This window comes from Dama dama, chromosome 5 (genome assembly GCF_033118175.1).
Source record: "Dama dama isolate Ldn47 chromosome 5, ASM3311817v1, whole genome shotgun sequence".
In the NCBI taxonomy this organism is placed as follows: Eukaryota; Metazoa; Chordata; class Mammalia; order Artiodactyla; family Cervidae; genus Dama; species Dama dama.
In genome coordinates this window covers 20,087,055-20,099,625 of record NC_083685.1, presented here as the reverse complement: position 1 = coordinate 20,099,625, position 12,571 = coordinate 20,087,055, and the positions used below count along the sequence as shown (strand labels likewise).

Below are 12,571 nucleotides of genomic sequence, written 5' to 3'. Positions count from 1 at the left end.
CACTCAGTCGTGTCCAACTCTGCGAGACCCTATGGACTGAGGCCCGTTAGGCTCCTCTGTCCATGAGATTCTCCAGGCAAGAATACTGGAGTGGGTTGCCATGTCCTGCTCGGGGGGATCTTCCCAACCCAGGGATCAAACCGCTCTTACTTCTCCTGCATTGGCAGGAGTGTTCATCACTAGCGCCACCTGGAAAGCCCAGGTGTAATGTAACTGCAGCTGTAATCAGTTAATTACATGTCGTGTGGGATGACTTTTCAGAGACCTAGGAGCTGAGAATAGGACCGGGAGAGGCAGGGCTGGGACAGCCTGGAGACAGCTCTGGACTGATCCAGAGCTGGGCCATCAGAAAGCATGCAGCAGATGCAACAGGAGGTGGTGTGAGTCTTTTTTTTTTTTTTCTTTTTTTAAATATTATTACTGGTTTGCTTTTAAAATTACCAGTCACAAAATTTAAGTTTTTTTCTTTTTAAATCACAGGTATGCTCTCAAATGGTTATTTTGTTTCTGCTAGCCTCAGCTTTCCTCTCAGAGTCTAGGTGTGAAATCACCCAATACTAAGGACTCCCCTTGAAGTGGGAAGGTGATATCTACATAACCCTGAACTTGTTTGCTGGACCTCTTCTGTAACCTCACTGATTCTTCACTGTCTAGTCTCGGGAGCTGACACTGGGAACTTGAAAGATGTATTTAACAAGGCTTTCCTCTTACTCCTCTACAGAGAGGAAATAACCCCGCTTTAATCTAATTCTAATCACCGAAAATCTTCTTTACAATAAAATAACAATGGCTAATATTTGGGCTTCCCTGGTGGTTCAGACAGTGAAGAATCTGCCTGCAATGCAGGAGACCTGGGTTCCATCCCTGGGTTGGGAAGGTCCCCTGAAGGAGGGTGTGGCAACCCACTCCAGGAGTCTCGCCTGGAGAATCCCCATGGACAGAGGAGCCTGGCAGGCTGCAGTCCATGGGGTTGCAGACAAGGACACAACTGAGCGACTAAGCACAGCTAACATTTACTGAATGCTTAGTATTTGCTAGGCACTAGGCAAAACCCTTTGCATGTATTACTTCATTTTAACCCTCAGCCCCTAGTCAATAGCTGTGGTGGAAGAAGGCCTGCAGGAAAGGGATTTGCAGGCTCCAGACCAGCTGTTTCTCAAACTCCTTTTTCCACATTCAACAAAAGCGTGTATTATGTGACGCATCTTCTTTTAAACCAGGCAACACCCCCTCTGGGTTTAGAATGTCTGCCACAGGGACCTGGGACTTCCCTGGGGGCCTAGTGGTTAAGACTCTGAGATCCCAATGCAGAGGGCGTGGGTTCGATCTCTGGTCAGGGAACTAAGATCCCATGCGCCACGTGGCACAGCCAAAAAATAAAATAAAAAAGCAATGTCTGCCACAGGGACTAAACATCAACAGCCAACTACCACTCCCATCAATAATAAAGGGTTGATAACTGTGCCAGGAGCTGTGCTCAATACTGTCGGGATCCCAGAGTACTTTGTTAAAGACATCTCTATTGAATTGTGATTGATCCGTTTGTAAGAAAGATATCTGAGCAGCTGGAGGACAAGGATCACCCTGTCTTACTAAGTTTTTTTTTAGTTATTTTTGGTCACATAGTACAGACTGTGCAATCTGAGTTCCCTGATCACTGGAACACCAGGGAGTTCCCTGCCTTACTCAGTTTTATCCTGGTGGTGCCTAGCAGGGTGTCTGGCGCATTAGCAACATCCAGCAAAAATGTGTGTGGAATGAAGGAGTTGAAAAAGTGAATATAGAGTTCCCCGTAATTTGGCACATCAACATACGGCTTAGTCTTATGAAAGAGCATTCCTGTGGACACAAGGACACAATCTTCCCCACCCTCAATTTGTCAGGTTCCTCGGTGAGAACACCTTCAGGCAGGAGACCCGATTCTAGAACTGGCTCTGTCACTATTTGGCTGAGATTCTCCTTGTTGTTGCGTATCTCCAGTGCTGTTTAATGTTTCCCCTGGGCCATTACAAGGGCAAAGCATTTAGGATATTGGATATTTAGGAGCATTTAGGATAACTTAGACCTGATTACAAGGAAAACCAAGAAAACAAACAATAGAGTTTACATCATTGGACTTACTAAATGATGGTGCTGCAATTCCCACGCTGCCTCATTGACATGTGTATCATTCTGGTGTCCCACCCTCCCTTTCCTGCTTCATCTTGCTCCATCCTAGTCCATCAGGTCAGAAAATGTATCACGCTCCTTTCCACCTCAGGGCCTTTGCACATGCTGTTACCATTTACCTGGAATGCTCTTTTTCTTCCCATTTGCCAGTCAGCATCTACTCATCTTTAGTCTTAGTTCAGATGTCACTTCCTCAGGGAAGCCTTCCCCAAACCCTCCACTCTTGACCTGTGCCCCTATTGTATGCTGACACAGTAGCTCAAAGCTGTATTTTTTGTAGCATTTACCAGTTTTTCACAACCTATTTGTGATTATTTGATCAAGATCTGTCTCTTCCACTAGATGGGCATTCCTGGTGGCTCAGTGGTAAAGAACCCACCTGCCAAATCAGGAGACACGGGTTTACTCCGAGTCAGGAAGATCCCCTGGAGAAGGAAATGGCAACCCACTCCAATATTCTTGCCTGGACAGAGGATCCTGGGGGGGCTACAGTCCATGGGGTCACACAAGAGTTGGACATGACTTAACAACTAAACAACTTCCACTAGACTGTAAACAAAGATTGAGTCTGCTTTGCTCCCTGTTGTGTCTGCAGTGGCCAGCAAAACAATACTTAATGCGAGCTCAAATTATTTTGTCTCTTTTTGCTAGACCTCTTAAGCATGCATTTGGCTGAGGACCCAGGAATCATCATTTACAGGACTGACTAATGTGCCCTCATTTGATGAAGTTCTCTCAAAGACCATTCTGGTTTTTAACCTACCTGTCAGCTGTGGTTCTGATTAATGCATCTGGTTTCTTAATCTGACTGTATTCATTGTTCTGTATCATGTATGAAGTGGTTACTATGACGATTCTGTTTGGCCCAGAATGATGAACTTTTTTTAAATGGACCCCAAAAGAATTGTCATCACATGGCTCAAGAGAAACAAAGATGCATGGCTTTGAAACAGCCACTGTAGCTACTGGTATCTAACCAGAGAAGGAAAATCTCAGGTCAAGGTCACCAATAACAACTCCAGGATCAATTAGCCATGGTATACACAAAGTTCTGGGGCTTCCCTTGTGGCTTAGATGGTAAAGAACCTGCCTGCGAATGCAGAAGAACCAGGTTCAATCTCTGGGTCGGGAAGATCCCCTGGAGAAGGAAATGGCCACCCACTCCAGTATTCTTGCCTGGAAAATCCCATGGACAGAGGAGCCTGGTGGGCTATAGTCCATACTGTCACAAAGAGTCAGATACGACTGAGCGATTAACACACACACAAGGTTCTAAATCTCAGCCACGTTTCCTGAAATAAACCAAGCTTACCCCATAGTGACCCTCAATCCTTTGCATTCTATTAGCACTTTTTAGGTAAAACGTTTTAAGTATTATCTTGTATTCAGAATTTCAATATTAGCTTTATTCAGAATTTCTTTCTTTTGGGTTATTTCTATTTAATAGATCTATTCACAAACTATAAAAATACAGGTCCATCAGTCTCTTTTGAAGGCTGAGATAATTTCTGGCAGGCAAATTATAGTACAATTCAGTTGCCTCCTTTTTTGGCCACTCTGCATGGCCTATGGGATCCTACTTCCCCAGTTCAGTTCAATCGCTCAGTTGTGTCCGACTCTTTGTGACCCCATGGACTGTAGCACGCTAGCCTTCCCTATCCATCACCAACTCCCGGAGCTTGCTCAAACTCAAGTCCATTGAGTTGGTAATGCCAACCATCCTCTGTCGTCCCCTTTTCCTCCTGCCTTCCATCTTTCCCAGCATCAGGGTCTTTTCAAATGAGTCAGTTCTTCGCATCACGTGGCCAAAGTATTGGAGTTTCACCTTCAGCATCAGTCCTGCCAATGAATATTCAGTACTGATTTACATTTAGGATTGACTGGTTTGATCTCCTTGCAGTCCAAGGTTCTCTCAAGAGTCTTCTCCAATACCATAGTTCAAAGTCTTCAATTCTTCGGCGCTCAGCTTTTTTTTTTACAGCCCAACTCTCACATCCATACATGACTACCGGAAAAACCACTTCCCCAACCAGGAATCAAACCCTCACCTTTGGCAGCGAAAACAGAGAGTCCTACCCACTGGACTGCCAGAGAATTCCCCTCTCAAGATGAAAAATGTTGATGACAAAATATAAAGGCTGAAATCTAGTTTTATCTTGTAACCAAAGGCTGCCTCTCTTTCACAGAAATTGCTTATGGACTTAAATAACTAGGGTCGAGAGAGAGAAATCGATAATACTAAGGTTTCCATTTTTGAAATGCAGGTACTGTAATACACAAGAATGTGGATGGGTAAGAATAGGTATGGGTAGACACTATAACTCTATGAGCTAAAAGACTTTTAGTTACAAAACAACTGGACTTTTCTCAAATCTTTCAGGTCCCTGAAATTGTTCTTAGCATCTCATCAGTGTTCTCTCTTTTCACTTAGGTAAGTTGACGTGCAGCCGTGAACCTATCATGAAGAGAAGGAGAAAATTTAATATTTTGCTTCTCAGACAGAAAGTCGGCCTCTCCAGGGACATTTTGGGTTTCTAACTTGGAGGCAATGGTTCACAATTGACTATACACAGTACCTTTCTCAGTTTTGCCCTGTATAAACCAGCCTAGCCTGGGGGAAAAAGCAAGCATTTATAAAGAACATAACCAAACTTCACCCAATTTCTCTTTTCAGCACCCTCATTAAAAAGGCTAAATGGGGTGGCTCCTCCACTCTCATGAAAATCATCTCTGAAGTAGCACTGAAACCTTTTAACAAAGGGTCATTGATGCAGCACAACAGAACTTTGATATCAGCAATGCTTTAAAAAACGACATTCCCATTCCTCAGGAAATTAACTTGCCAGGTTTGGTTTCAAGAGAGTAACCTTCCTTATTTCGCTCCTGTGTCAGAAAAAGAAATCCCAAAAAACTATTTTTATTATTAAAAATATTTTTTATTGACTGAAGCTGATCATTATATTCTTTAAAAAATTAAATTACTTTACAGGTTAAAACAGAAGTTTCAGTCTTCAAGGATTAAAAAAAAATGCGTATAAAACTTGATCTTCCAGCGAGCTTTGGTTTGTATAAGTTGATGGGACTATAACTGATCCAGACAAGAGGGAGCTCTGCTCAGCTTTTGGGACAGAAGGAGCCTCAACTGTCAGTAACCCAAGAGATAGTTTGCAGTTAGAAAGGTTTTATATCATATTACTTTATGGCTATTTACACAGCCAAGTTCAGGGCTAAAACTACAAGGGAATACTATTTCTCATATATTTGGAGCTGACGCTGATAAGCTACTGGCTATAATGTAAATGTATGCACAGGTTTAAAAAAATCAGATGGCTAAAACAGCATTTTTTTATGCATGGATTCTCCATTTGATGTTCACACTTTCAAAGAGATTCTGGAGTATTTAACCAGAGTCAGCATCTTTATAGAGAAGGCTTTTTCTCTCTTAGCATAAATTCCAAGTTGGCATATTACATACAATATACAATTAGGTCTCATTTCTTACACATGAAAAATATGTCTTCCACATAAAAATGGCTAACCTGAAGACAAACAAGATACACATGTTTAAAAATTAACTTTCGGTTTCAGCTCCCCTTTGGTATTAGATGTTGCTTACAAAGGATTACTGTCCTTTTTTTGTTTTCAAGGCTAAGTATTAGGTATGGATGTCTGCTTCCTACCTTCCACATGGATGAGAAATCAGCTTCTGTGGGAAGGAAACAGAGTTAATCAAATCAAAATCAATGAGCACTGGATGGTATGCGATAAGCTCCTAGCTTCTAAAAAAAAATGAACTATACAGTCTTGATTCTCAACAACATAAGGTCATGCAAACTATTATAAATATGAAGACTTCTCAGCAAAGAGAAAGAAGACAGGGAGAGAGTGCTGCTTACGCTTGGTGCGTTCACAATCCTAAAAAATGTTCTTAATGCTTAAGTGGAAAACAACTGAGATGATTTTATATTTAAACTTATCAAACTGGCTTCTAAAGAAACTTGGCATAGGAAATGAAGGTTCGATAGAAGAAAACACAAATCAAGAAAGTGCTTCCTGGGTCAATAAGCCTTTTTTAGAAGACTCGAAACCCTATGGAAAGACTTATTTCCAGACATTCAGATGAAATGCTGACATGGGAGTTTGAAAGCTATATGCATTCACTTCTTTAGGCTTAAAATTCTAGGTACTGAGAACAAGAACTTTTTGATCTGCATTTTTCTTATAAGTAACTGACATTTGACTCTGATTAAATTTAGAAGGTATGTATAAATAGGTCAGGCAAAGCGAAAGGACTACAGGTCAAACTCATTGCCGTGCTTCTAGATTATCAATGTTCCCAAGTTACTTATTAAATATAAATATAAGGTGAGATAAGGAAAGGTGACTTACCCATGATCACGATGAACACTGAGGTTGACTTTTGTTTTCTTCAGTTACTGAGAGGGGTATTTTTTTCAGCTGACTCTTCTGAGACTTCCATATTCTACAAAACAACTCCCAAATGAGTACCCAGGATGGAACAAGAAAATACTTAGGAGGACAATACACAAATACAGCAGAAATGCCTTTAAAAGATCTTAGGGAATTAATGAAATACAATGAAGCAATTTCATACAACCATCATCTAGCCAGCCAACAAAGATGAACTGATTTCCTGCTCATGTGTGGGGCCCCTCTGTCTCTAAGCCTGCAGTTGGAATGTTCTATTTGCTTTACCGTATGCGTGTTATGGCTAAACCCTGGGAGTCAGCTAACGCCCAAATATAACTGGCTCTCTGTCAGCCTTAATATAGACTCTGCGGTGAGCCTGCAGTGAGGACAAGGGTCATCAAGAAGACTCCACAACTCTGAGCAATGCTTTAATTCAGCACGGTGCCTACTGAAGGCGTAGCATGGTTAGGTTTTGGGGAGATATTAAAAAAGAAGGAAAGAAGATGAGGAGGATACTTGGAAAGAAACTGGTAGACTCCAGTGGTGAACCTGGGCTTGCTCAGCCGCCTCATCTTCCCACAGGGCCAACCTTTGAGCCATGTTAGGATTCTTCTGGGTGCTTCCAGACCCCTGGGCTCTTAATCACGCTGCTTTCTTCTCTACTGGGATAGCCTTCCTATGTATTTGACAATATGATGTACTTTTCTTCATTATTCTAGAGGGGACTTCCCTGGTGGTTCAGTGGTTAAGACTCCACACTTCCACGCCTTGAGGCACAGCCAAAAATAAATAAATGAATTTTTTAAAAGTGATACTAAAATAAAATTAAAAAAATGATTCTAAAAGGAATCCATAGGCTTTACCAGCCTGCCACGGACAAGGTTAAGAACCTTGACAGGTAATCCCAACAGCTGCCAACTACTGATGAAGAGACAGTCCTGTGTTCGGGTCAAAACTCCAACTTCAGTTTCAGGCTGAAACTGAAATCCACCCCACCCCACAGGAGGCCTGCTGCTGATGGTGTGGCAGCTGTGCTGTCTCAGTCATTCCTTTTTTTCCTCTATTTTTAAATTAATGTTTTTTAAAGAGCATAGTTTGAATATATATACATAGATAGACAGATTCCTGTTCCCACCTCTTATGTAGAATACCACATGAACCTTTCAGGATCCTGTTTCCTTTCACTCACTAGTACATCCTGAAAAAGACCCTGATGCTGGGGAAGATTGAAGGCAGGAGGAGAAGGAGATGACAGAGGACAAGATGGTTGGATGGCATCACTGACTTGATGGACATGAGTTTGAGCAAGCTCTCAGGGTTGGTGATGGACAGGGAAATGTGGCGTGCTACAGTCCATGGGGTTGCAGAGAGTCAGACAGGACTGAGCAACTGACCTGAACATCCTGGAAACATCTCCACACCTAGGACCTTCCTATTCTGTCTCAGGGTAATATGCCATCAGGTGGAGAGGCCACAGCTATTCATTCAGCTCCTTCTTGCTGGACACTTAGATCAGTTCCTAACTTTGGCTGTTATAAAGCAATGCTGCCATGGGACTTCCCTGCGGGTCCAGTGGCTAAGACTCCACACTCCCAATGCAGGGGGCCTGGGTTCAATCCCTCATCAGGGAGTCTAGATCCCACATGCTGCAACTAAGAGTTTGTGTGCCACAACTAAGGCCCAGTGCAGCCAAATAAATGAATAAGTAAAAATAAATATTTTTTTAAATAATAATATAAAAATAAAGCAAGCCTTCCATGAAAACTTGTCCATATACCATTTACATACACACAGCTCTATGTGAACGAGACAGTCCCAAAGTGATGCTGCCAGGGCAAGTTTTAGACAACATGGACGGGTTCCTTGCCAGAAGGACGGAAGCACTTCGTGCTTCCCCAGCAATGTGAGAGTGCCTATTTCAGGGACAGGCTTTCAATTAAGACCCTTGTCTTTCGTGACAGATGGCAAAATCCTGGGGAAGCTGACAGGCTGCTCAGAACTTATCCCACTTCCTTGCTGCAAAAATTAAGAATTTTTTACAAAATTATTTCCTTTTTCTGTAACCAGCAATTCTCCACTCAAAGGACCAGAGGGGAAGAATTTGCAAAGTGTACTGCCAAGTAGATTTCTGTCAGTTAAATTTTGCTTTCCCAACATCTCTAGAATCAGTGAATAATCCACTGGAAAATATATTACATCTGAAAGCAGTATTTTTGCCAACTAAACGATTATCTGATTCTAGCTGTGGGATGTTAAGCAAGAGATTTAATCACTTTCCCTATCCTGTAAAAGGAGTGGATGTGATGAGATCTCTCTTCTGGATCTTGCCAGCTCAAAAATTCTCTTAAACCAAGTTTTCACCAAACTTGAATAGCTGTAGCATTTTTTCTGTCTATACCTGTGGTCACCCTTCTGCATTCTTCCTGAACTCTCCTATCAGCTCCATTCACGGTATTTACCAGGCATACTCTGTAGCAGGTATGGCCTGTGCTACACCGGGGGGTTGGGGCTAGGATGAGTGACGGAGGCTCCTAAAGGTGCTAAAGCGGGAGCAGAGATCCATGGATGTTCCCAGCTGTCATGTGCTGGGACACGCGCTGTTACACACACACACCCAGCGGTGCACACACACACACACACACACACACACACCCCCAGCGGTGCTATGAGGACAAAAGTGAGGGAGCTCCTCATTACATCTTAGGAATTAACACGAAACCCCAAAGAGAAGAACCTGAGGCCATGAGGGTGAGTAGAAGCTGTCAGAAGGATGATTCTGAAGTATAGTCGGTTCTGCTATGACACTTGTTTTGAAAACACAAATTTGTTCCAGCTCATCTGATATATTCAAGAATGACCAGAGTTGTTTGTGTTTGTTAATGCACAATTTTTGTCCACAAGAAACCCTAGGTGAACTGGGCTGGGTCATGTAGGAATACACCCACCCCCACCTCCAGACCCCTCCAGCATCTACCAGCTCTCGCCCTGGGGGTGTCATGAAACAGAGCCACACCTCCTGCTACCACTTTCCAGTGAGTCACAGACTGCAACCTCTCCGACACCCAATTCTACCTGCAAACTTCAGGGCTTTTTCAGGGTAAAGTGCCACATTTATGGCAATATTTGTGTGTTTCTTAACTCTTTAACATGCATAAAGCTGTCCTACCATTTAAATGACCTTTAACATGTCCTTTTAAAGATGTGTCACTGATAAAGGTTTTGAGGCTCTGCTCCAAATCCCATTTTCCCCATAAACTGTAAGGTTTTTGTTGTGCAGTTTTGTGTTGTGTGGCGATTGTTAGGAACCCATATGTTGCATTATGGCAGCTGTAGCTGTGGTTATCAAAATACTAAATAAGATTGTGATACAATAGTATATAGCCTTCTTTATTAGTGCATTAAATAATAAAGTCTAGCAGCAGGCCTAATGGTCTGTAATTCTGACACAGTACTTAGTGTAAATGATATTTCAAGATACCAGTAATAACTGCAATGTGGTAGGAATTATTTGTTATTTCTACGAATGACAAAATCATAAGTAGCAAGTACGATGATGGCTTGTTTCCTATATTCATAACTGAAGGAAGTGCTCTATTTCAATTAGAGATTCACAAAAATAACCTGATGTGCAATTTTTACTCCCCCCATCAAAATTTATGGATCTTCTAAATTCTATTCAACAAACTCTGATGAAAAATCTCTGCCCAACAAATCTGCGAGGACAGAAAGTAGATGAAGATCAGCCTGAAGCAGAGGGGAAGTAAAATGGGGAGTAACTGCCAGTGGGTGCAAGGTTCTTCTGGAATGATGAAAATGTTCTAAAGCTGGATCATGGTGACAGTTGCACAACTTTGTAAATACACTAAACCACTGAATTGTACACTTTTACATGGGGGAAGGTTGTGGATAGGTGAACTATACCTCAATAAATGCTGTTTAAAACTTTAAAAACTCTTACTAATACTTAAAAATGTTCTATCCCAATGTAAATAAACAACTTCACTGATGCTGCAAAGATTTTGTCAAGAAAAAAATCTTCCTAGGAAATACCGACAACTCATATTTGAAATGGGCAAAGGACTTAAAGACACTTCAGGTTAGTGAAACGGTTACTGAAAACTTGGTTTAAAAGAATTTTTGAGCTGGAAAGATCCAGAAGAGTGATCTCATCACAACATTCCTTTCACAGGAGAGGGAAAGTGATTAAAACTCTTGCTTAACATCCCACAGCTAGAATCAGATAATCATTTAGTTGGCAAAAATACTGCCTTCAGATGTCATACATTTTCCAATGTATTATTCACTGATTCTAGTGGAGGTGATGGAATGCCAGTTGAGCTATTTCAAATCCTGAAAGATGATGCTGTGAAAGTGCTGCACTCAATATGCCAACAAATTTGGAAAACTCAGCAGTGGCCACAGGACTGGAAAAGGTCCATTTTCATTCCAATCCCAAAGAAAGGCAATGCCAAAGAATGCGCAAACTACCACACAACTGCACTCATCTCACGTGCTAGTAAAGTAATGCTTAAAATTCTCCAAACCAGCCTTCAGCAATACGTGAACGATGAACTTCCAGATGTTCAAGCTGGTTTTAGAAAAGGCAGAGGAACCAGAGATCAAATTGCCAACATCCGCTGGATCATCGAAAAAGCAAGAGAGTTCCAGAAAAACATCTACTTCTGCTTTATTGACTATGCCAAAGCCTTTGACTGTGTGGATCACAATAAACTGTGGAAAATTCTGAAAGAGATGGGAATACCAGACCACCTGACCTGCCTCCTGAGAAATCTGTATGCAGGTCAGGAAGCAACAGTTAGAACTGAACATGGAACAACAGACTGGCTCCAAATAGGAAAAGGAGTACATCAAGGCTGTATATTGTCACCCTGCTTATTTAACTTATATGCAGAGTACATCATGGGAAACGCTGGGCTGGAGGAAGCACAAGCTGGAATCAAGACTGCTGGGAGAAATATCAATAACTTCAGACATGCAGATGACACCACCCTTATGGCAGAAAGTGAAGAAGAACTAAAGAGCCTCTTGATGAAAGTGAAAGAGGAGAGTGAAAAAGTTGGCTTAAAGCTCAACATACAGAAAACTAAGATCATGGCATCTGGTCCCATCACTTCATGGCAAATAGATGGGGCAACAGAGGAAACAGTGGCTGACTTTATTTTTCTGGGCTCCAAAATCACTGCAGATGGTGACTGCAGCCATGAAATTAAAAGACACTTACTCCTTGGAAGGAAAGTTATGACTAACCCAGATAGCATATTAAAAAGCAGAGACATTACTTTGCCAACAAAAGTCCGTCTAGTTAAGGCTATGGTTTTCCATGTATGAATGTGAGAGTTGGACTATAAAGAAAGCTGAGCACCGAAGAATTGATGCGTTTGAACTGTGGTGTTGGAGAAGACTCTTGAGAGTCCCTTGGACTGCAAGGAGATCCAACCAGTCCATCCTGAAGGAGATCAGTCCTGGGTGTTCATTGGAAGGACTGATGTTGAAGTTGAAACTCCAATATTTTGACCACCTGATGTGAAGAGCTGGCTCACTGGAAAGACCCTGATGCTGGGAAAGATTGAGGGCAGGAGGAGAAGGGGATGACAGAGGATGAGATGGTTGGATGGCATCACCGACTCAATGGACATATGTTTGGGTGGACTCCGGGATGGTGTTGGTGATGGACAGGGAGGCCTGCAGTGCTATGGTTCATGGGGTCGCAAAGAGTTGGACACGACTGAGCGACTGAAATGAACTGAACTGATTCACCGATTCTAGAGATGCTGGGAAAGCAGAGTACATAGGAGAAGGGGAAGACACCTGAAGGGCCAATGAGCACATGAAGATGCCTGTCGTTAGGTTATCAGGAAAATGCAAACTAGTCAATGGCAGTGAGATGTTATGTCAAATATAGTAGAATGGCTAAAATCAAACGGACTGACAAAACTGAGGCCAGGGACTC

The 12,571-nt window shown here is 42.2% G+C and overlaps 1 protein-coding gene across 1 annotated transcript in view; it reads right to left on the bottom strand.

Moving 5' to 3' along the window:
• Positions 1 to 5,164: 5,164 nt before the first annotated feature.
• Positions 5,165 to 12,571, bottom strand: part of CCDC62 (coiled-coil domain containing 62) — a 37,318-nt gene continuing 29,911 nt past the window's right edge. The window contains exons 10-11 of the mRNA XM_061142003.1: positions 6,559 to 6,652; positions 5,165 to 5,875 (exon numbers count right to left, since the gene is read on the bottom strand). Of these exons, the coding sequence (XP_060997986.1) occupies positions 6,599 to 6,652 (54 nt within the window). The 3' untranslated portion in view covers positions 5,165 to 5,875; positions 6,559 to 6,598. The remainder of the gene's footprint in view (positions 5,876 to 6,558; positions 6,653 to 12,571) is intronic.